Source organism: Pongo pygmaeus, chromosome 9, assembly GCF_028885625.2.
Source record: "Pongo pygmaeus isolate AG05252 chromosome 9, NHGRI_mPonPyg2-v2.0_pri, whole genome shotgun sequence".
Taxonomy (NCBI): domain Eukaryota; kingdom Metazoa; phylum Chordata; class Mammalia; order Primates; family Hominidae; genus Pongo; species Pongo pygmaeus.
The window spans coordinates 60017673-60042090 of NC_072382.2; the positions used below are offsets into that span (position 1 = coordinate 60017673).

A 24418-nucleotide genomic window follows, 5' to 3' on the forward strand; every position below is an offset into this window, starting at 1 on the left:
TGATATTTAAAGAAAGAACAGCTCTAAAATGTTCCAGGAGGCAGTCCATGTTGATGGTTAGAATGGTGATATTTTTCCCCTATTTTTGAAGCATCATTAATTCAGCATCATTTTGTGATTTTTTTAAACTTGATATCTACCAAAGAAATACTATTTGACTTAGATTAGGATATTCTTCCTTCAGATAATTTAGTTTAAATATCAAGAAGATCAGTAGAATTGTTTAAGCATAAAGTGACTGTCATTTACTATAAAAAATAATTTGGCCTAGTTGTCTTTTTTAAAAAGCTCATATAGTACTGCAAACCAAAATCAACCTCATGGAAGGAGAAAAACAAGATCAGATATTTTGAACATTACTCCATAGGAGACCAGCACAATATAATGTTAGTGAATGCATTGTAGCAGCGCTCCATATGCAATCAGAAGCCAATTGTTACTGGACTGTGTACAAGCACACACTGTGCTCAATGGTCTGATGAGGTATTATGGATATGATGCAAAGAGACTGTGTAGATTAGAAGCTAACAATTTGTTAAAAGTGAAAGCAACTTAACATTTACATTGGGCCAGCTGAGTAGCATTTCATATGGCAAGCAGGATGAGTTCCCAGGAACCAGAGTCACCAGGAAGGCTCCAGGTATTCGTGTCCATACCCCCACTCCAAAAAAAGTTTTCTTGCTTTCCAATTGACTACCTTTATTACTGAGATTCTTTCTAAGCTGTCTATTCATTATTACATTCAGCTTTCAGTGTGGAAAGTTCATGCAAAACAACATGATTATTATAAATGTCAAAAATGTGTGGAGGAACAGCCTATTAAAATATAGCCTAGAGATATTACATAACACTGACTTTAAATAAGTAGCTGAAGCCAAAGTGTTACTCCATTAAATCACTGATATTGTGAAATTTATCCACACATACTAATTTTTATTTCAGTTACCACTGTCATGATATGTTCCTCCTTACTTTGTTTTGGTTCTTCAGGTTACTGCACACAGCCTGTGTTCTTAGGTCACAGAAGGTACTTCCGTCTCCCTTTTTAGGAATGATCTGAAGTCAGAAACACATTAAGATATAGCATTCATCTCTGCTGAACCATACTCACTCTTTACCAGGCGTTTAGTACAGATATTCCATGTAAAATGTGCGTTTATTTAATCAAAGCATCATTAAAATATGTTTGATAAGTGCTTAGTATGCATGATTCTGTACTAGGATCCACCAGTACAGTACCAGAGGTTAATCCAGACAAACATGGTTTCTATACTTATGGGGATACCAGACATTTCACAGAATGCTGGAAGATAAGATTAGCTGTCCTCTCGGCCCTATCATATTGATGAGGTTGTATTTTTTAATTTTTAAACTTGTTTAATAAATAAAGTTTAGAATTATGAGCAGTCAGTAGCTCAGAGCCCTTTTTGGACTCTAATACTCTGCCTTGCCTACCAAGCCAAAACTTTTTGTTGTTCTAATGTAAAAGCCTTAATGCTTTCCCAGTGTACTGAGTGTCAGCCTGGCTTTAAGATATTTTTTTACTCTTAAAAAATGATGTATTACAAGATTCGCAATGGAGTGAACATGCTTGAATTGCACATTTAAGTTTTTTTAACATCACATTCATGTTTTGCCAGTTTGCCTACCAGCTATCTGTTAACAAAAAGTTCCAAGGCAGCACTGCAAGTCTGTGCCCAACTAAGCCTTTTGTTTCTGCAGATGTTTGGGCTTAGAGCAATGTTGTAAAGCTCAGGCAATCCAAGGACCATGTTTGTACTTGTCTGCTGCAATTCCCTGTGCATTGTCTAAACCTGTATGCATTGTTCTTTCCGACAGGTGATAACTACCCCGTACAGTTCATTCCATCAACAATGGCAGCTGCTGCTGCTTCTGGACTCAGCCCTTTACAGCTCCAGGTAAGTGCCAGAAGAAAAAAATGTGGGATATAAGCCAGTACTTTAGTGGAAAACTGCTAACCAGCTGTATGCTAAATAATGGCCTGAATGTTAAATAATTTTTTAAGCGTAGCCCAGAAGGATTAACACCTTATTTGCTTACCATAATGCAAATAGAAGAGAAAACTGCCAGTTTCAATATTTTTAAAGGAAAAGATCACATTAGGACTTAATACTATGTATTCTCTATCAGATGAGTGAATAGTTTTACAATTTCAATGGCTAGTTGTTACTGCATACATGTTAGCTTTTTCCTTGTTAGTTTTTCATCTGTGTCTCCACTTATGTCCAGATTAGCTTTTACATATAAAAATTGAAACAAAAATGATGTTGGATATTTTTTCCTTCTTGTAGCTCATAGAATAAGGGGTTGTTATTTTCAAATTACGTGATAATTATTTTGTAAATTGTAATTGCATTGCTCCTTAATATGTGTATCCTCACCCTTTCTAGGGTCAAAAGTCAGGGCATGGTGTCTGATAAATTTTGCATTGGTGTTTCTTATTTATAAAGCTAAACTTGGGGGGAAAGTGTTTTGGAAACTGATTGAAAAATCATTTACACCTTATCTTCTTTACAGTAAAGTGAGTTTGGAATAGGAATAGCTGATCATTATACCCTTCTACTACTACCACTTGAATGGGAGGTTAACTTTGAATATGAATATATATTTGTATCAATAAAAACAAAAAGCTGAGATCATTAAAATAAGTCAAACATTCAGTATTTGGACATTTAGAGAATATAAGATAATCAACAAATTGACTTCAATATAGTAGAAAGTTTTATTAAAGATAGTTTTTGTTCTTAAAATATACTGTAATTATTTTTGAATTTTCTTAAATAATCTACAAAATAGCATCTGGTGAAGCATTTTTATTTTTGTGTTGCTAGTCTCTATGTGACTTGAACATAAAAAGTATACAACTATTGTCCCATGGAAAAACATCATTTTGAATGTTTCCAACTGGATCTGCAAATAAAGAATTTCTGCAATACTTTGAGAAATTTTGTCATGAGTCATGATCCAGGAAGTCATAAAGATGTAACCCATTATGGGCTGCCTAGCAGAGCTAGAAATTTCACCTAAGAAGAGCAGCAACCTCACCTCTCTTGCAAACCTTCACCTTTCACACTACTAACACTGAAACCTACTATAGTTGGTGCAAGTCTAAAAAGAACCCTCACTATTATAAACCTAATATATTTCTTCTCTTCCTATAGCTGTGCTATTGAGTATCTTCTTGAGTCAGAGGCAGAAACAAGAAATCAGTGCCACTGTTTGATACTATAACCAAATTTCTGTAAAAGAAAGAAACTGAGTCTTAAACTTTCTACTTTCTATTTTTTGATGTGGTCAATACCCTGGATTTAGAAATATGTATTCTGTTTCATGAGTTCTGACAGTATGTTTTGTCTTTTTTTTTTCTGAATATGCTACTAAACAGAAGGGTCATGTCTCCCACCCACAAATTAACCCAAGGCTAAAGGGCCTAAGTGACCGTTTTGGCAGGAATTTGGACACCTTTGAACATGGTGGTGGCCACTCTTACAACCACAAACAGATTGAGGTATGAATGCTTCCATTGGTGCTTCATTGGGTTGGGGACTGGATTGTTCAGTCATACTCTAGGCTTTTTTTTTTTTTTTAAAGTGGCAAACACTCAACCTAAACACTAAACTTAATCTTTCGCTTTCCTCTCATTCCTAAGGAGGCTCTTCTTTTGCCCCTTTTCTTTCAGAGAAAAAAGCAAATCCCAAAGCAATGCCCCTGAATTAAGGTTGTTCTTTGCCATATATATTCACACAAAAGCTTTACATTATAAGTGTCTTCAAAACCATGTTTCTTCCCTCACTCTTTTATATTTTCTTATGTATAGTGTTGTATAGTATTTTTTTAAAAAATACTTAAACATTAAAAAATTATTTGACCGTAGAATAACCCTGTAAATTTGATCAAATATAATTCTGCTTGTATAGATAAAACAGCTGAGGTTTGGAGAGGTTAAGTTATTTAACCAAGGCTATAAAATATTCATTGAGTCAAGGTTATTGCCCAGGATTTCTAATTCTACGTACTCAGTTTTCTCAGAATGAAGTAGGGGTGGGTGCCTGGGCCTGGATGATTGCTTTTTCCCAGACAAACTTCTGTAGTATCCTTTTCATATTTCACCTTCCAGTAGAGTCCTTTGTTGTTTTGTTGGGATATTCTTACCACTGAGAGAAGATGGCTTGTGAAAACCAAGACCTTTTCTTCTATAGGAACCCAGTCCTCCTCTCTCCAATTTCATGCTTAATTCCTTTTCTGCATCACCGGGGTCCCTCACTGGGACTTTCATATTGGAGAATTTCCAGCTATCTGTTGAATTTTTAAAAAAGTGGATACAGTTTACCTCAAACTGAAACACACTTTAATTCTCTGGGTTAGATATAATAGCAGATTTTATATTCCAACCTAGGATGGGAAACTCAACCCAAAAATGAAAATAATTGCATCTAGCAAGATGTACATTTAGCTTCTGATGGCTCTGCTGGTCTGTATAACTCAAACACTATGTAGTCAGTGAAAGGTCCCTTTGACATTACCTTTTCTGCTGCTTGTGAATCTACCTTTTTGGAAAATGATAGGGAATGATCACTCCTAAGAAGAAGGAAGAGACAAGACCAAAGACCCCCTTGGAAGTAGCCTAAGGTAGAATTCCAGAGCTTGTTAACTGCCACCCTCTTTTCTTTTGCTTTGTCATAAGATGTAGACAGGGGGTTTCCACTCAGACATGATTAGACACATACTGTCAGAGTATCTCCTGTCTTCTATACAGACAGAAGAAATTTCTAAGGCTTTCTTTTGGCTGTAGAGTGAGTACCACATTTCTGGGCATTCTGAAAATCTATGCCTAGGAGAGCTAGAAAGAGATGACTGGACATTAGGAACAAGTTTATATGTGTGATGACAATTAGCAAGCTTATCTACTCAGGACAGTCAGCTTGAGAGCTTTTAAATGCCTGGAAGAATGAGAAATTAGGTAGCCTTGGCTCAAACTCAAGACTTCCTCTCATGCTGGACTTTTCTGTTTCCTCTCCTGGTGGACTTTTCTTTCTTTCCTGTTGGACTTTCCTGTTGGATTTTTCTTTTGGATTTTCTGTTGAAGTGTTGTGTTCTATCCCATCAATCTTCCCTTAGCCAGGTTTATACCCAGTCTCTTCTTTTGCCTAATTTTTCACTTAGATCGGCTTCTCTCCCACCCCCCGCTCCCAACCCCCACACCATCACCGATCCCTGATGTGTCAAATCTGGCTTCTGTTGGGTTTCTGGAAACCATGATGTCATGCGTATGAGTGTCAGAGCTCTGTGGTGCCGTAGTGATGCTGATCTAGAAGCACAATGTATGTCACGTGTCTGTCACTTTAATTAGGCTAAACAGGGAAACCATTAATGCAAGAGCCTTCATAGCTTTGCAGTTTAAATCTGGATGCAGATTAAATCTTTGATAGTTTCCTCAGTTTTTATTTACTCTTGCTCTGTTCTATTGCCTCCTATTTTTGCACCTTTTTCCTGCATGTCAGGAAACCTTTGATCTGTTTGCTCATGTGGACACTGGTTAGAAAAGATCAACCTTGTTTAAAAGGCAGGTTTCCCAAACTTTCCTAGTATGAGTGTGGCATATTTATTGGGACATCTGTGAATAGCATAGTAGACACCCATATCTAAGGTGCTAGATAGTAACATTTTAAATCTTGAGCAAGGGTAGAGGGATATTTTAATAATATCTTGGTTTATTGTTATTCAAATCTGCTTTCTTTTCTAGCTAGGGTCTTCTCCCTTCCTTTGATAAGCTAAAATGTCACAGTTGTGTCAAGAAACATGATCATGATAAACTATTGCTACTTAGAAAGCATTACAACGATATTAACTGGTTTTATTTCTAAACAGAGATTCTTAGGAGGGAAAGCTTATAACACATATACTCCCCCACCCCACTGCGTGTATTACTCAGAACTGGTGTTCTCTACTTCATGTTACAGTTAATTTGTCCTTCAAAGGTTGTCATTTCTAAAATTAATGAGCCTGGGTAAATCTTAACAACATTTGGTATATATTAAGTATACCCTGAAATTTTATCAAGTAGAGAAAAGTTATTTAAAATTGAAAGACTCTCCTTATATTAGCATATGCCATTACTTTCTTTCTTTAAAATAAAGAAGATTCCATAAAGACCATTTTTTAAAATACTACTGTGCTGATCTAAGGCATGGTTTTCTCTGCCTCAGGGGCACAATATTAGGAGAAAGAAGGCCAAAGAGTGCTATTTTTAGTTGAACAGTTCAGCAGATGCAGGCATGAATACTCATATGTCTGAAGGTTGAGGGGTTTGAACCGTTAATTTTGATAATGTATTTAACCCTGGGAACAATCAGAAACTGTAACTCTAAGGTTACAGTGCTTTTGACCTTTAGAGAACAGAGGGCACTTGCTACAGTAAACAATATATTATACTGCTGCTTATTCCAGTTCTCTCACCCGTATAAATTTCAGGACCAGTTGCCATTTGCTTTCTTCAGCTATGTTAGCATTGGTCCTTAAGTAAGTCAAAAAGAATGTTAAGGAAATGGAACCAGTATAATGAGGCAGTCATGTAAATTTAGCCTTTAAATAGTGATGATGTTAGATTGTTTCTGAAGAAATATTGTCGTGGGAACTAAGCTCTGGATGACTTTTTTTTTTTAATGAAAAAGGGGCTTCCGTGTATTTATTCATTTTATGTAGTTACTCTCAATATGATAGGCCCTTAATTTTGTTTTGTTTTGTTTTGTTTTGTTTTTAATGGGAAGTAGTGTTGCCTCATAGTTGTAGCTTATATTAAACAAAATCTGGTACCATATGCAAAGTGATCCACCTGCCTCATGCCTTCTTATTAAATGATACATGCTTCTCTTTAGCAAATACAGCAGTTAGATATCACACAGCTTAAGAATTTCTAATTAAAATATCTCCATGTGTCAGCATATTGGTAATGTATTATTTTAATCCATTTGTTTATGAAACAGTGACATATGTTTAGATTGTGAAATATATGAGCCTTAAAAATCACTTTATTGAAGAAAATTAATTCCTACTATACTGTCTCAGTAATGTGTTCACTCACGCAGTCAGTCACTGGCGGCACTGCCAGTCTTAATGTTGGGTAGACATTAAGACTTACCAGTTACATCCACATGACAGTCTTGGAAAGAAGCATATCAGTTCTTTTTCTTAGCATCAAATAATAGGGTTATTCTTTTCTTACTATTTTTTCTTACTTATTAATTCAAACCTGTCCCCCCCAAAACATTTTTGTTGCCTTTTTAAAAAAATACAATGAAGGATGGGGCTGAGTATATGTGTAAGGGATTCTGAAAGACCAATCAAAATTAAAGCAAGCTAGTTACCTTTTCAAAGTTAGACATAGTAATTTGTTTGTCAGCAGGAAGATGTTTGGGTCAGCCCTGAGATAAAGCGACTGTCAGCAGTTATTCCTCCAAGACAAGTAATTTCACTCAATGTATTACTGACAGATTGCTCACTTCTCTGAATCACCAGAAAAAACAAACTTAATATTGTTACAGGCAGAGTTTCTGTCTTCATTAGCTTCAGAGAATGATTTTTGTCTAGCATTCAAAGTTCACCAAGCTTTAGTTGGAACATAATTCAACAGACTAGTTCTTATAATGATAGTATGGATAGTAGCCTAAATGAAAGAATTGTATAAGAAAATTAAAAATGTCAATATAAATACAATTTTCACTGTTATTTGATGGGTCTTATGTGTAGTTTAGGGGAGATTTGAGGGAAGGAATATAGTTAGAATCTTAAAACACTAAGAAAACCTATCAACCATAAGTTATTCTTAAATGAAACTACTGAAGTCTTGCCAAGTTTGCAAAGATGGAGGAGAACAATTGAAGTTTTTGCAAAAGTGAATACAAGCACATATTTTATTTAAATGATATTGTCAATTTTTGTGCTACAAATGGAAAGTAAAGAAGTGCCCATCAGCATTGAGAATGCTGTATTTCTATTTCAGTTGCAGCCTGAGTCTTTATGATGTTGTGTTTAGAAGCTCTGCACTGTCTGTTGTACCCTGTCTTCTTATTTGCAATTGTAAAGATGCCTCAGTGCTGTGGGGGAATGAGAGGGTGATGGAGTTAGCTTTGCTAGGCAGTCTTGGAAAGTTGCGATTTCTAATAGAGAAGTGGGTTGAATAAATAGTCGATTACGGTGACCTATTACTGGATACCCAATGGAGAAAGAGGAATGAACTGATTCAAAGCTTGTTTTGAGGATGCCAACCATGGGGCTCTGCTTTGAAGAGAATGCATGCTTTTCTCTTAATCAGCCTTCATTCACCCTTCTGACTCTTTTCTTGATTTTTAAGAGTGTGGTGGAATTTGGGAGGACTATTACAGCTAGGCTTAGATGAGCTGTAGGCTAATGGAATTAACTCCATTTATGGAATTAGAACTTTGGATTAGAGTTTCCACTATAACTTTCTTGCTCTGTTGTCTTGCACTGTTACAAAATACCTCCATTTGCAGTTTTTTTCATTGTAAAACGAGCATAATATACATTCTCAGGGTTCTTATAAATGATAAATGCAATAATAAAGCATGTATTAGATTTCCACAAATGTCCCCTGAACCATCATCAGAATAGGTAAAACTTTTCAGTAACCTCAGTAAGCAGTCAATTCTACTCTATATTTATTGTCTAAAGTACTTCTGATGGGTGGGTCTAACCTACTGGAGTGTAAGTTAATTAATTCAGGGAATTTTTTGTCTCTTTTGTTTACTGTGGAATCCTTAGCATTGCCTGGCACAGTATTTGGCAAAATGGACGAATTAATGCATTTCATCTTTGGTGGACATCTGGGACCCAAGCTCCTTTGAAAACATTTTTTTTTTTTCCGGAAAATATTTGATTGAGTGCTCTGTCTATAAGAGACACTCTTTTGTGTCAACAACTTTTCTAGATAGGCTTCTTAAGAAAAAGTGCAGGTATCAAGTGAATCCTAATGGAGGCTAAAGAAATGTAGGTAGATTAGGGAAGGATGCCAAATATAAAGGCAATTCCTAATGCTTAGAAATCTAGCTTGCCATTGTAGTCAGTGAAGCAGAAGTTTATACCCACCCTCAAATTAAAACATTGGATAAACTGGATTTTCTTTTGGAAATTTGCTTTTTATTTGGTTTTAAAGTAATACCTAAAAGTTCAGAGAGTTGGCTCTTCTCACATAAGCTCTGTTAATCACTGTGTTTAAGTTATTTGATTGGTGGGATAGTCAGCTATACTCAAAACCAATGTAGTCCTCTATCTCTCCTGATACAAGATTTTTGTCAACAGTCATTTAGCTCTAGCCCCACTAATTAATTCACTCATAGGCAGCTTCCAGTGTGTGAACGCATGTAATTACATTTACATAGATTTCTTATAAGATGTGATGATTTCTAAAATAATGACAGGTATTTTTATTCCTGTTTTACCAAACTGAAGTTTTAAAATATTTTTGGTTGATATTATGTATCATATATCTGCATGTATGTATATGTTGTAATGAGCCACGTTGGAATTCTGAGAGATGATGTGATTAAGGATACATTAGAAAGTTTGAAAGCAAAACATTCTAGCATTTTAGAAAATGCTTCACTTCTGTTTCCAACCATGGAATAAGTCAGGATATTCAACATTTAGGAACTTTATATCAGAAAAATATATGATAAAATATTTGACCTTCCAGGTAACAGAATAGGCAGAACAGGAGAAAGACATTTTTTATGATATTTTAATTAAAAGAGATTGAGAAGCTACAGTTGGATAGTTTCCCCTCACTTCTGACCACTAGAGCTGGCACATAGTTATTACTGCTCTGCCAGTTCCTCTTTTCTGTTTTATTTGTAGAAGAGTTCATATGCTACAGGTAAACTCGGGGAAAATTTATAGTGATTTAAACTCAATGTACTGATTTGAAAACATCTTGCTTTATTTTAGCTGTTCTAGATTATAAAGATTAGGATAATAACTGGATTCTCTTCTGTGTCTTCCCAAGCTTAAATGGCATTAATAAAGGATTCTTTTCTCAATTATATGTAAATAAACAAGCACTAAATATGTATCAGGTGCTATGTGGGTACTATGTGGATTTAAAAAAATCATTATATATGTTCCTATCTTTCATTCTTCTCTTATAATTAGTGACAGCAGTAGAGTCATCTTGAGTCAAATTGAGAGGAACTAATTTAATGCTTTCCCCCCAGTTTTCTAAACATGAATTATTTGATACTAATATTCATTCAACGCATATTTAACCAAGTATTTGCATTTCCATTTAATGGACTAGGAAATGGAACCAAGTTAGAGCCAAATAAATTTCCTAAGGCTCTCTCTTCATATTCATTTGGAGAAGCAAAGATTTAAACTAGAATTCTTAATTTCCAATAAACTGCATTGAGTTCATTTCTCACTGTGTGTTTCTCTTATAGCACCAGCTACTATACCTGTAACCAACAGGCTACAGGTTGATGTTACAATGTCTATATTAACCTAGACCATAATCCTTGATGCCTTGTCAGCAATTCCCCTAGAGCTACTGACCTTGAATGATATGAACTAAAACAAAAGTAAATAAGTGACAGATATGTATGAAAAATTTATTGCTTCAAATATATCCATGTATTTGACTATCTCAAACTATACAAAGTGCAAGCATACAGTGCTCATTTGAAGCCAGTTTGAAATAGAGCTGCTGTCACCCTACAAATTCCCTATCAAGTTTTCCCTCTAATTTATCTACTCATTTAAATTAAAGAAAGAATGAAGTATTACATCCTTTTAAAATTCTTCTTACTTGAAATCACATGTGGTAGCTTTGAATGTAACTGTTGGAATAACTTAACACTTATTGTATCATTAGAGTTGTGTCAAAATCTACATTTAAAGAGAGTTTATAAATGATCATGCTCAGGAAATTTGAAAAAGGCAGCATACTACATGATTGCAACTATGTGACATTCTGGAAAGGGCGCAACTATGGAGGCAGTAAAAATATCAGTGGGTGCCAGGGGTTTAGGGTGAGGAGAGGGGTGAAAAAGCAGAGCACAGAGGATTTTTAGTGAAATATTATGTAGTGAAAATATTCTGTATGAGAGTATAATGGTAGATACACGTCATTATACATTTGTCCAAACACATAAAATGTACAACGCCAAGAGTGAACCCTAATGTAAACTCTGGACTTTAGGTGATTATGATGTGTCAATGTAGGCTCATCAATTGTAACAAATATACCACTCAGGTGGGGGCTGTTTATAATGGGGGAGACTGTACATGTATGGGAGCATGGAGTATATGGGAAATTGCTTTACTTTCCTCTTAATTTTGCTACAAACCTAAAACTACCCTAAAAAAAAGTATTTAAGAAAGTTTGCAAGCAAATTGACACAATAAATTTAATTCAATTACTCAGTAAAAAAATTTTTTAGCGCCTATTATATGCCAGGTTCTGTACTAGACAGCAGTCTTCAGCTGAGGGCAACTTTCCCCACCCCCCACCCTGCCCCACAAAGGTGTGGTTGACAATGTCTAGAGGGTGAGGATGCTGCTGAACACCCTGCAAAGCACAGAACAGCCACCCACAGCAAAGAATTATCCAGTCTAAAATTCCAATAGTGCCAAGATTGAGAACACCTATTTTACATACTGGGGACATACCAATGAATAAAACAAAGTCCCTGCCCTCTGAGAATTTTACCTTCTAGTGGGAGAAGAGAAAATAAGGAAAAGAATATATAATAAAGAAATGAGACTGCAAATCTTACTCATCTTAACAGAAATATGCTCACCTATCCCATCTGCCTCAATCTGGATGGGACAATTTTTTAAAATTAAGACCTATTAGACTGTTTATCCTCAGTTTTTTTTTTCCTCACTTTGATATTTAAAACTAAAACTTTTATTCTAGCCAGTCACTTCTGGCTAGAACAGTCACAACTCTCTTCAGTAATATTAAGCGTATCATGTACTCAGGCTGTCAATAAGGGAATATTATTTTTTACTTTAATAGTATTTAAGTCTGCCTTTCACAGTGAAGTAAATATGAAATTTGGTGAGAACCTGGGAACTGTTCATTAGGTTTTATAGGATGCTAGTTACTGAAATCTCATAGGATGAATGAAATCATTCTTAGCTATAATTGATGTGTAAATTGGATATTACAAAGGAGACTGAATTTCTTTCTAAAACAAAATTTTTAAAAGAAACATGAGTAGTATTAATATTATATGTGTACACATATATACATACATATATGTATACATGTATAAACACATACCTATTTTATAGCCTTTTACAGTTTAAAAAACAATTTATATTTAGCCTTTGTGTAAATGTTTTAATATTATTCCCATATTTTGGAAGAAGGAAGTGAAGCTCAGAAGAGTTAAGTGACTTAGACAAGATTACTATTCTAGTAAACAAAATAGGACTGTAATAGATGGTTTAAGTGCATTTTAAATTTTACCTCTTGGTCAGGATTCTTGGCATTGAGCTCTGTTGACTGGTATATAGGAATAGAAGCTTTCTTGTATAATTTATTCTTCTCTAGTTATAATATTCAAGTGAATTACAGGCAACTTAATTAAATTATAAAAGAGAAAAATTTCAAAGTCAGTATGACATTCTCAGAATCCCAAAGAGTTCACGTATTTTTCAGATTTCCAGTTAACATCCAGAATAAACGTCAAACCTAAGAGAATTTAATGAGCAGTAGAACTACTGTGATAAAAACTGTCTTATCTTATTCTGTGGCTTTCCTTTAGGAAAATGTTTAGTATATTTTTGCTGAATGCCAAAACCCTGTTCTTTTGAGAGTTTCTGGGCCTGTCTTATAGTTTCAAAGTTTTGGTGAGTCTCCTGGAGTAGCTGGGGAGCTCTATCCTTGCCCATCCCTAGTCTGGGATGCACTCTGAGCATGTTCAGCAGGTTGCATGCCAGCAGATGAAGCAGATGTTTGACCATACTGGGATGGAGCGCCTGCTGCATTAGGAGCTGGGTATTCCTCTTGACATCTGGATGTTGCTGGGTCACAATGCCTGCCTCAGGCCAGGAGGCTGCGGGAACTGTGGGGCAGAGAGCGCAGAGTCTTTGCTGCTCTTTAAGTGATTAGTGCACTGAAGCAGCAATAATGTTGAATTATCGCCTGGCTGCTTTCTTCTCAGGAATCCTGGGACAATAGGAGAGTCAAGAAGGAGCATTTACATTAAAGTCATGTTCAGAGAGACAAGACTAATTATAGAGTATTAAAGAGCTTTATTTTAAATGATTTAATTTACGAATAGCTCTGGGCAGTGCATGGAACTTTTTAGAACCATAAACCTGTAGCTTAAAGAGACTTTTCTAATTTAAAATGGCTAGTATAGAAACATATTGTTTCAGCAATTATTCAGTTTTAGAGTTTGTTCAAGTTGTGCCATAGAAGATTTAGCATCTAGTTAAAAAAGAAAAAATACTAAAACTTGAAGTTGTGGGGAAAGTGTCTCTAACTTGAGGAGAAGGAAGACCTTTAAGTAAGAGACTGACTGAATTATGTACTGGCTTTTACTGTTTCCGTTTATCACACTGAAAACTGGTTCGCGTTTGCTACCCAGAACTGAGACCATCTGTTACACCAATTTTCTTTATGATATGTGTTATTTAAGCACAATGGATGTGGAAATGGGTAGTTTAAAATGTGTTTTGCGATGAACAGTTGTCACATTATGTTGCTTTGCCTCTTATAATTTTTCATTAGTGAGACCTCTGTGCTAAAAGAAGTCTTCTTATAAACAGATTGTGGCCATTTATGTTCACAGTAATGTATTGGAGGAGAACGCTACGTTGCTCTCACTTAACCTCTCGTATTCTAAGGGGGTTATATTTAATTAACGCTGGTGAGAGGCTGACCTGAGAGACTATGGGAAGTGATTGAGCTGCATTTTGTAAGCTCTGCTCTGGTCAGCTTGGAGAGAAATTTTCTAAAAAAATTAGAAAGTACTGTCTTTTGAAATTCCCTCCATCTAAGCTGTATTTCAATGGGCCATTTAATGCTTAAATGGACAAAGGTATTACTCCATTGAATTGTATTAAACTCCTTCTCAGAGGCTCAGTTTAAAAACTCTATAGGAAAGGTAGTTTAGCTTCTTAATAGTTTATCACTTGGTCTGCTTTAAAAAAATCATTTTTTTTTTTTTTAAAGAAAAGGAGAAACACTTACTGTCACTAATGGAATGGAGCATGTGCCCCAACCAGTCCTCACCATACGGGGATTGCCCTCCAGAGTTGAGGAGCTCCTTAGCTCACAAAGAAAAAAGATATCCTCTCTCAGTGTTGCTGTTCACCTGCTCAGAACATCCTCTTCATGGCCAAAGAGGGGTTTGTTCCAGGGTCCAAGAGGCAGTACATTCATAATGTGTAGTTATGTCATTGGCTCAGACATAACACAATAGAGAAGGCAAGAGAGTGAGATCCTGAGACCAAGAGACAGAAGCTTTGTTGAAATAGTAGAAGACTAAATGTGACTAATTTGGGTGGAAATGCTTCACTTCTCCATTCATTTATCAATAGTTTTGATAAAGAGGCATTTCTTATACGCAGAATGATATAGTCATCTATCATTCACCTATATCCAACCAAACCCTCCTGATTTTAGATCTACCTCTGCCTCCATTTCCTGATTATGAAACTCTATTGCCAAATACAGACATACCCCACTATGAAACAGGAAGATGACTATATATCATCAGATGATTATTTGTAGCCATTTATTGAAACAACATGCTATCCTTGGTTTACCAGCTGGCTTGCTCTCTTACATGTTCTCTGTCTATACAATGGTGAATGGGTTAGAGGTTCCAGGAAAGTGGTGCTTTTTGGTTCCATAAGAATTCTGCAGTTAAAAAAGCTAAGTGACCATGAGTTAATTTCCTGTGAACCTCAGTCTCTTCATCTGTGAACTGGGGATAATGACACCCCCTCAATAGGGTTGGGGTTAGGATTAAATGAGATAATATAAGCAAATTGCCTAGTACAATGTCTGCTGCATGGTAGATGCTCAATAAATATGTTTGTCCATACGCTTCTGCTTGTATCTCTCTTATTCATTCATTAATTTGAAAAATATTTATTGAACATGTACTATGTACCTTAGGTACTCTTTTAAGCAATGAAGCTAAGCAATTACTGCCCTCTTATAGTAATAGTCTGAGGAAGAAATAAATTAAATGAGTAATACTTTAAAGTGATAAGAACAGTTAGTATAGGGCTAATCATTTGAGATGTGTGTGTATATATAACATGTGTGTATGTACATATATATACTGATTTATTGATTGCCCAAGGTGATTATGTATAGGCAGTTTGAAACCCTTTTGTCCTAATTTCTATGCCTGATGACTGTTCCTGATTTCAAAAAGCATGAGGCCCAGTACAGTGCTCTTTAGCAAGAAGTGACAGCCACTCCACGATTAGGGTACTTTAACATAGATTTCCCACTAATCATGAAACAAATGTCACGTTATTGAAAATAAAGCCTTCACAAATAGGCAATGAGATTGTACAATTCCATAGACTTCCAGAGCTAGAAAGGCCTTCAGAGGCTTTGAGGGTCAAGTCCCAACTCTACCACTGGTTCCATGTGCTTGGACAAATTAATCTGCCTGGTACCTAGATTTTATCAAATGGGATTAGGAAAAATACCCCCATAGGGAAGTTGTGAGGAATACATAAGAAAATGTATGTGAAAAGTGCTTTATACACTGTCAAGTGCTATATAAATCTTATAATTTTATAGTTGAAGAAACTGAGGTCTAGAGAGATAGATTAACTTGACCAAAGCCACACAGCTAGTCTGTGGCCTGGTTTTGGTGTATAGAATTGTTAGCCAGCAGTGTAAATAACTAAATTTGATTGCTTCTTGTACATAAATTTAACTAAATTCAACTGAATTGGCCAAGAGGACAGTATATCTCATGCTCCCGCCTATTCCAAGTGGGGGTCAATGAGCGATCAGTATTAGTAGAGATATATTTTTTTCACAATCAAATATACCAACCTAATTAAAATTATTCATTAACAAAAAAAAAGTAAGGCATTAAAAGTGTAAGACCCTGTTACAGTGCTGGAATATAAGCTTATGCTAACACGATGAAAAGAGTAATTATTTAATTAGTTCACTCATAGATTGATTCCTCAAATGTTTATTAAGTGCCTACTCTGTAGTATGCGCTCTTTTCTATTTTGGGCACACTAAGATCAAGAAAATTTGACTCTTGCCCCTGAAGGACCCACAATCTAGTAAGCAATGTGATAGTTGTTAAAATAGATGTGTTCCCTGAGTGAAATGCTATGGAAGGAGGAAGTGCTTAGCTCCGCCTGGGGAAGTACTGGCCATCTTCATGGATAAAGTGATGTTAAAATTGAATCTTAAAAGGAGGTATAAGTTCTCCAGGTTTATGGGGAAGGATGAAGAATGGCAAAGATGCAGAGAAGAGAAAAAGCACTCCAGACAAAGAGAATAGCTACCCATAGGTGTAGAAGCAATAGACAGCACGGCACATTTAGAAACAACAAACAGTTGGCACAGCCTGAGTGTACAGGAGCAATCATAGGTGAAATTGGAAAGGTATGCAAGGGGTCAGATCACAGAGTGCCTTTTACACTGCACAAGGGAATTTGGAATGCATGTGGTAGACATGATTTTATTCACACCATAAATGGTAAAGTAGTATAAGGTATAGTGAACAACTTTATGGTGTAATATTCCTCTGTTAATTTGATCTCTAGTTTACATTTCCCATTACACTAGATTTAATAGTTAAGGCACTGTGTTTGGTAAGAGTGATAGTCCCTTTAGTACAATGGTACCCTGTGGCAAATGAGACTGTACATATAGTGTAATGATACATGCTGAATAAACAAAACTGTTTAAGACTGAAGCAAAGCCAACGTCCAACCATTTCCTGGGGATTTGGGGAAATCCTGTAATCTGCAGTTTATACTAAGCCCAATCATATTTAGCACATTGCTTCTCAGTGAATGGGCCTTGATACTGTATTTCAACCAAATGACAAAGCAAGAAGTAAGAAATCTGTAAAGAAAAGCTATGGTTCTTCTAATTGTTAATGCCTTGCAAGTATGCCCCTTTCTGGAATAATAAGATGTTCCTTGGCAGAGGTCAGGATCTCTGCCGCTGACTTATTTAACAGATCCTCTTAACATCTGTCCTGCAGACTGTTCACTTTATTAGCAGACAAGAGACCCAACAGACTTAGCCTGCTGTGTCCCTTTTTCACATTCACACAGCTGTGGATTAACTCAGACTTTCCAGAAGAGGACCAACCAGAAGGGATAGTAATGTTATTGGCTGATTCTAAAAAGATGGGAAAAAAGAGCAGAAACAAATGTTGCCCTAGTACAATTCAGTGTTTTTAGGGTGACAATTACCAGTCTGTTTTAAAAAGGAATGAAAGAAGCTATTCCTCTAAAAAAGGAAACTCTATTCATATCTGTGTGGGAACCTAATCAGGCTCTTGTTTCCAGTGACGATGACTCCACAGTCTCACCAGGTCTGTGACAAGAATGCTCCTTTTGTATGCTGATAATGTGGAAACGATAAAATTTCCTTTAAGAGACATATGTGTTTACATCATGCGATGTGTTATTTGACAAAATGCTTTGTTCTCCTCATATTTTCCATGCAGAGTTTCATGCTGGGTTGTTGGGCTGGAAATCTTTGATTAACTAGAATTAGTTTCTGAAATAAAATAGACACTTTTGTCTTATGATTCATCTTGCTGAGCTGTAAATTATAGTAAAACACATAAGAAGTGACAGAAAGAAGTGCTGATTTGAACCTCTGACCCACGACAGGCACAAAAACATAAGATTATTCCTTCAAAGAGCTGCATAGCGACATAAATATTCCATGGTCCACTTGGAATTATGCCCTCTTAACCAACTAAAGCTGTGATTTTACATCATGTAATGAGAGTTTTCTAGGGGTGTTATGGCAGGCATAGAGGAGATATTAAGATTTAGAAAAATCTCCCCTAAATTAGTACTGTGAACGCTTAAAGATTTTTTCCTTAATTTTTTTTGTGTCATCTTTAAATTGACAATAAAAAGAATAAAAGAAAGTTCTTGTTCCCTACATGAAGAGCCAAGGGTGATTTCTCCTTTTCCAGAGAAGTGGTACATTTTATAAATCTTAAGATTCTCTCAACACCACACTGGCCCTGAGTGTGAACATCTTAGCTCTGTGAAATACAGTCTAGGGGTACGAGTCCAAAAGAATGGGTTGAAAGGGGAGACATTACTAAATACCGAACAGAAACTCCATTAGCCCAAACGCTTCCTTGTTGCAGGGACTGGTGTGAATTATGCTAGATTTTTAAAAAATTATTATTATTTTTTTTAGAGATGGGATCTTGCTTTCTCGCCCAGGCTGGAGTGCCGTGGTACAATCATAGCTCACTGCAGCCTTGAACTCCTGAGCACAAGTGATATCCCCACCTTAGCCTCCGGAGTAGCTGAGATTACAGGCTTGAGTCACCATGCCTGAATAATTTTTAAAAAAATGTCTTAGAGACAGGGTCTCCCTATGTTGCACTGTGCCTGGCTATTTTTAAACTTTTAGTTAACAAAGGACCTCTTTCTGGGGCTTCACTGTGAGTAAAGCCTACCTAACTGTTCCTCTGTCAAAATTAATTGTTCCCAGTGATGGTGTTTTAGTAGTAAGTTGTAAATGCTTCCGTTATACCATTTATTATATTATGTTTTTCTCCCTGTCTTCTTCCCATCCGTGCTGTGAGACAGCATATCTTTGATGTCCTGAAAGACAGCATATCTTCTTCATCTTTGCATCAGTAATATATTTTTGCTAAATTAAATAAAAATGCCAATAAGTATTTTTCTGAATAAGATCTTTAGAGTGATTTCTGTTAAAGAAGATGTACCTGTAAGAATAACAAGAGCCTGTAAGTATTAAGTCTTCATAATGTGCCTGTGTTTTAAGCACATTCTGAATGTTAATTCATTTACTCCATACAACAATCTTTCGGAGTATGTTCTATTGTTATCCCCGTTTTCACAGATGTGGAAATGTAAGGCCCAGAGATTAAATAACTGCCCAAGATCACACAGCTAGTTAACAGTGGTTTACTATACTATTCTGTCTCTCATAGCAACTTATAAGACCTCATTTTTTCTAAATTTCTTTTTCAGTCTTTTATATTAACTGTTACCTGCTTTATCTGCTATAGGAATTTTTCAAGGCGGATTATTGTGCTGTATAGCAGTATCATATCTAATGACAATAAAGCACACTATATGCTTATTATATACTATTTGAATGATTTTTACTATGGTTGATATATACAAGGTATCATTTCTTTTGCTAATTAGAGAGTAGGCCATGGGTATTACTGTAGGATACAGATGGCATATTTACATGCTGTAAAATGTGCTGAAGTTTTCCAATTGGCAGTACTAATAATTTGCAGTTTAAAAAGTGGTGGTTAGTAAAGTTGCCTTGAAATGGGGTAAAACATTTTTTTTAATTTAAAAAATACAGAAGAAAATGTAAGAAGAAAGTAAGAAGAGGATATTTTATATTTCTTGTCTAGTCTACCTGATCACTTATAAGTAAATTCAAAATACTTCCTTATGTCTCAATATTTATAACAAATACATATTTTACTTTAGTATTAACATGAAATTTATGTTTAATAGATCTATATATTATTATTTTTGTTCATTAGCATGATTTTTGTTTGCAATCTTCCAAAGTCTGCTGAGAAATTAAATACCTACTTTAGTTTAAAAACAGTAAAAACATTTTGATAGTTAAGCATGTTCATTTCCAACTAGTAATATTTTTTCTGTCCAATAATTAAGTGAAAAAATAGCATTTGAATAATCTTATACTTTCCTTTTGTGCAATTTTGTTTTCTCAAGTATATATATTTCACAATTTAAATAAAGACCTTTTTCTTGTCATTACACAGTTACCCATGCTTGCCTTTATTCTGTGTTCTTTTGGAAGCTTCATTATGGATGAAAATCGAACGGCATAGAAGCTGGGCAGTGTAGATTATTTTTCAAGCAACAGCATCTGGTTCCTTGGCAGTCATTGTGGGCCAAGGCAAGGCAGCCCTGGCATATCTCCAGATTCTTATGTGGGTATTGCTGAGGGATTTCCAGGTCTGCCATGTTGTTTTAATGGTGTTTCCTAGAAACTCAGAAACTCAGAATGGAACACAAAGTCGGTTTCATGGTATATAAGACCTACGTGATCTGCCCCCATTGCTATCTTTCTGACAACTGACATATTACCTCTTGCCCAGCTCAGCTACACTGGTCTCTTGATTATTCCTCAAACATTCCAAGCACAAGTACACCCTTGCCATAGGACTTTCAACTATACTTTGCCTCTGCTTGGATGCTATCCTCATATAATGACATGGCTTACTCTCTCACTTAGCTCAGGTCTTTATTCAAATGTCCCCTTCTCTGAGTTTTCTTGACCTCTCTGAAAGCCTCCCACCCCACCCCATACTCATATACCTGATCACTTTATATTTCATAGCACATATCACCACCAGAGTTACATATCTATATGCTTATCTGTCTTGTTCTCCCTTCCTCCTCCCACAAAGTCACTGCCCACGTCTGCTTTTCCAAAACCAAAATGATACCTGGCCCATAGTAGCAACTCAATAAATAATATTTGATTGAATGACTAAATTAACCTTTTGTTTTCTAAGAAATTACACATTCAAATATTGGTAAATTGACATATATTCGCTTACTAAAAATACATGATTGGACTCAGCACATGTACTAAAATATATGTACACATTGAGAACTTCCTTATGACTCTTAGTTTGTGGGAAATAATGCTTAGATTTCAAATCTAATTTCTGGACTCATTGATGAGTTTTTATATCTTATTAGAAGAGTCAAGATGTACTTATTTAAGGTTTACCTGATGAGCTAAAGCTTTGTGACAAGAGATAAAGGAACATTACAAATATATGCTGTACCACTTGGAGCAAATTCAGAGAACTGAATCTCTTCAGCATGGTCTGCCCAGCTCTTGGAAACAAAAGGAAAACACATCTATCCCCATAATGCTGATTTTCAACTGCCCTAATTATCACCCTATTGAATTTCTTACTTCAAGAACTAAATTACAAATTGTTTCAATAACTAACTTTTATTTCTGTAAATAAGGCATTGTATGTTAACATATTTTATTTAGCACCCTGAAAGAAAAAATACTTGGAAAAAGCAGAGAGAGAGAGATTATTTCATCTCCAACTTTTTTTTGTCAAGTTTGTTATATAGATAAATTGCATGTCACAAGGGTTTGTTGTACAAATTATTTCATCACCCAGGTAATAAGTATAGTACCTGATAGGTATTTTTTAAATCCTCTTCCTCCTCTTACTCTCTACCTTCAAGTAGGCCCCAGTGTCTGTTGTTCCCTTCTTTATGGCCATGTGTTCTCGAAGTTTAGCTCCTACTTATAAGTGAGAATATGTGGTATTTGATTTTCTGTTCCTGCATTAGTTTGCTTAGGATAATGACTGCCAGCTCCATCCATGTTGCTGCAGAGAACATGATCTGTTTCTTTTTCATGGCTGCATAGTGTTTCATGCTGTCTATGTACCACATTTTCTTTATCAAGTCTACTACGACGGGCATTTAGGTTGATTCCATGACTTTGCTATTGTGAGTAGTGCTGCAATGAACATACACGTGTGTGTCTTGAAGGTGGAATGATTTATATTCATTTGGGTTTATGCCCCATAATGAGATTGCTGGGTCAAATGGTACTTTTGTTTTAAGTTCTTTGAGAAATCACCACACTGATTTCCACAATGGCTGAACTAACTTGCATTCCTACAAGCAGTATATAACCACACCAGTATCTGTTATTTTTTGGCTTTTTAATAATAGTCATTCTGACTGGTGGGAGATGGCATCTTATTGTGGTTTTGATTTGCACTTTTCTAATGCATTTCTCTAGTGATATTCATATGGTTTGGATTTGTTTCCCCACCCAAATCTCATGTTGAATTGTAATCCTCAGTGTTGGAAGAGGGACCTGGTCAGAGGTGATTTGATCATAGTGGTGTGTTTCCCTCTTGCTGTTCTCATAACAGTGAGTGAGTTCTCATGAGATCTGGTTGTTCAAAAACGTGTAGTACCTCCCCCTTCTCTCTCTTCCTCTTGTTCCGGACATGTAAGATGTGCCTGCTTCCCTTTCACCTTCCATCATGATTGTAAGTTTCCTACGGCCTCCCAGCCATGCTTCCTGTACAGCCTGCAGAACCATGAGCCAATTAAAACTTTTTTTTCATAGATTACTCAGTCTCAGGTATTTCTTTATAGCAGTGGGAGAACGGACTAATACAGATGTTAAGCACTTTTGTTACATGCTTATTGGCTGTGAGTCTGTCTTCTTTAGAAAAGTGTCTATTAATGTAATTTGCCCACTCCTTACTGGGGTTCTTTGTTTTTTGCTTATTGATTTAAGTTCCTTATAGATTCTGCATATTAGACCTTTTTCAGATGTATAGTATGCAAATATTTCCCCCATTCTATAGGTTGCCTATTTATTCTGTTGATAATTTCTTTAGCTTTGCCGAAGGTCTTTAATTAGATCTCATTTGTCATTTTTTGTTTTTGTTGCAATTGCTTTGGTATCTTCGTCATTAAATCTTTGCCAGGAACTATGTCCAGAATGGTATTTGCTAGGTTATCTTCCACGATTTTTATAGTTTTAGGTTTTAAACTTAAGTCTTTAATCCATCTTGAATTGATTTTAGTGTATGGTGTAAGGAAGGGGTCCAGCTTCAGTATTCTGCATATGGATAGTGATATGGTTTGGCTGTGTCCCCACCTAAATCTCATCTTGAATTGTAGCCCCCATAATCCCCATGTGTCATGGGAGGGACCCAGTGAGAGGTAATTGAATCATGGGGAAAGGTTCTTCCTGTGCTGTTCTCACAGGAAGTGAATAAGTCTCATGAGATCTGATGGTTTTATAAAGGTCAGTTCCCCTCCACACACACTTTTGTTTTTGTTTTGTTCTTTTTTTTGAATTTCTTTATTATTATTATTATATACTTTAAGTTCTAGGGCACATGTGTACAACATGCAGGTTTGTTACATAGGTATACATGTGCCATGTTGGTTAGCTGCACGCATCAACTCACCATTTACATTAGGTATTTCTCCTAACGCTATCCCTCCCCCAGCCCCCCACCCCCCAACAGGCCCTGGTGTGTGATGTTCCCCTCACTGTGTCCATGTGTTCTCATTGTTCAGCTCCCACTTATAAGTGAGAACATGTGGTGTTTGGTTTTCTGTCCTTGTGATATTTTGCTGAGAATGATGGTTTCCAGCTTCGTCCATGTCCCTGCAAAGAACATGAACTCATCCTTTTTTATGGCTGCATAGTATTCCATGGTGTATATGTATCACATTTTCTTTACCCAGTCTATTATTGATGCACATTGGGTCGGTTCCAAGTCTTTGCTATTGTGAACAGTGCCACAATAAACATTCATGCGCACACTCTTTTGCCTGCTGCTATGTAAGACGTGCCTTTGCTCCTCCTTTGCTGTCCACCATGATTGTGAGTTCTCCAAAGCCATGTGGAACTGTGAGTCTTATTTAACCTCTTTTTCTTTATAAATTGCCCAGTCTTGGGTATTTCTTCATAGCAGTATGAAAATAGACTAATACAGATAGCCAGTTATTCTAGCACCGTTCATTGAATAGGGAGTCCTTTCCCCATTGCTTGTTTTTGTCCACTTTTTCAAAGCTCAGATGGTGGTAGGTGTGTGACTTTTTTTCTGGGCTCTATATTCTGTTCCATTGGTCTATGTGTCTGTTTTGTTTGTTTGTTTGTTTGTTTGTTTGTTTGTTTTTTTACTAGCACCATGCTGTTTTGGTTACTGTAGCCTTGTAGTATAGTTTGTAGTCAGGTAATGTGATGCCTCCACCTTTATATTTTGCTTAGGATTGCCTTGGCTATTCAAGCTCTTTTTTGGTTCTATATGAATTTTAAATAGATGTTTCTATATCTATGAAGAATGTCATTGATAGTTTGATAGGAATTGCATTGTATCTGTTTAATTGCTTTTGGCAGTATGACCATTTTAACAATATTGAGTCATCCTATCCATGAGCAAGGAATGTTTTTCCATTCATTTTCCATTAGTATCATCTGTAATTTCTTTGGGCAGTGTTTTGTAATTTTCATTATAGAAATCTTCCCCCTCCCTGGTTAGTTGTATTCCTAGGTATTTAATTCATTTTGTGGCTATTGTGCATGTGATTAAGTTTTTGATTTGGCTCTCAGTTGGGACATTGTTGGTATATA

At 36.0% G+C, this 24418-nt stretch overlaps 1 protein-coding gene across 23 annotated transcripts in view; it reads left to right on the plus strand.

The window, feature by feature from the left end:
- Positions 1-24418, plus strand: part of SOX6 (SRY-box transcription factor 6) — a 664535-nt gene that overhangs the window by 532433 nt on the left and 107684 nt on the right. For 12 of the 23 annotated variants that reach the window (XM_054438794.2, XM_054438797.2, XM_054438796.2 and 9 more), the window contains one exon: positions 1840-1919. In XM_054438794.2, the coding sequence (XP_054294769.1) occupies positions 1840-1919 (80 nt within the window). Of the gene's footprint in view, positions 1-1839; positions 1920-3406; positions 3530-24418 lie in introns of all 23 variants that reach the window. The other 11 variants (XM_054438792.2, XM_063671129.1, XM_063671128.1 and 8 more) reach the window with 1 other exon arrangement.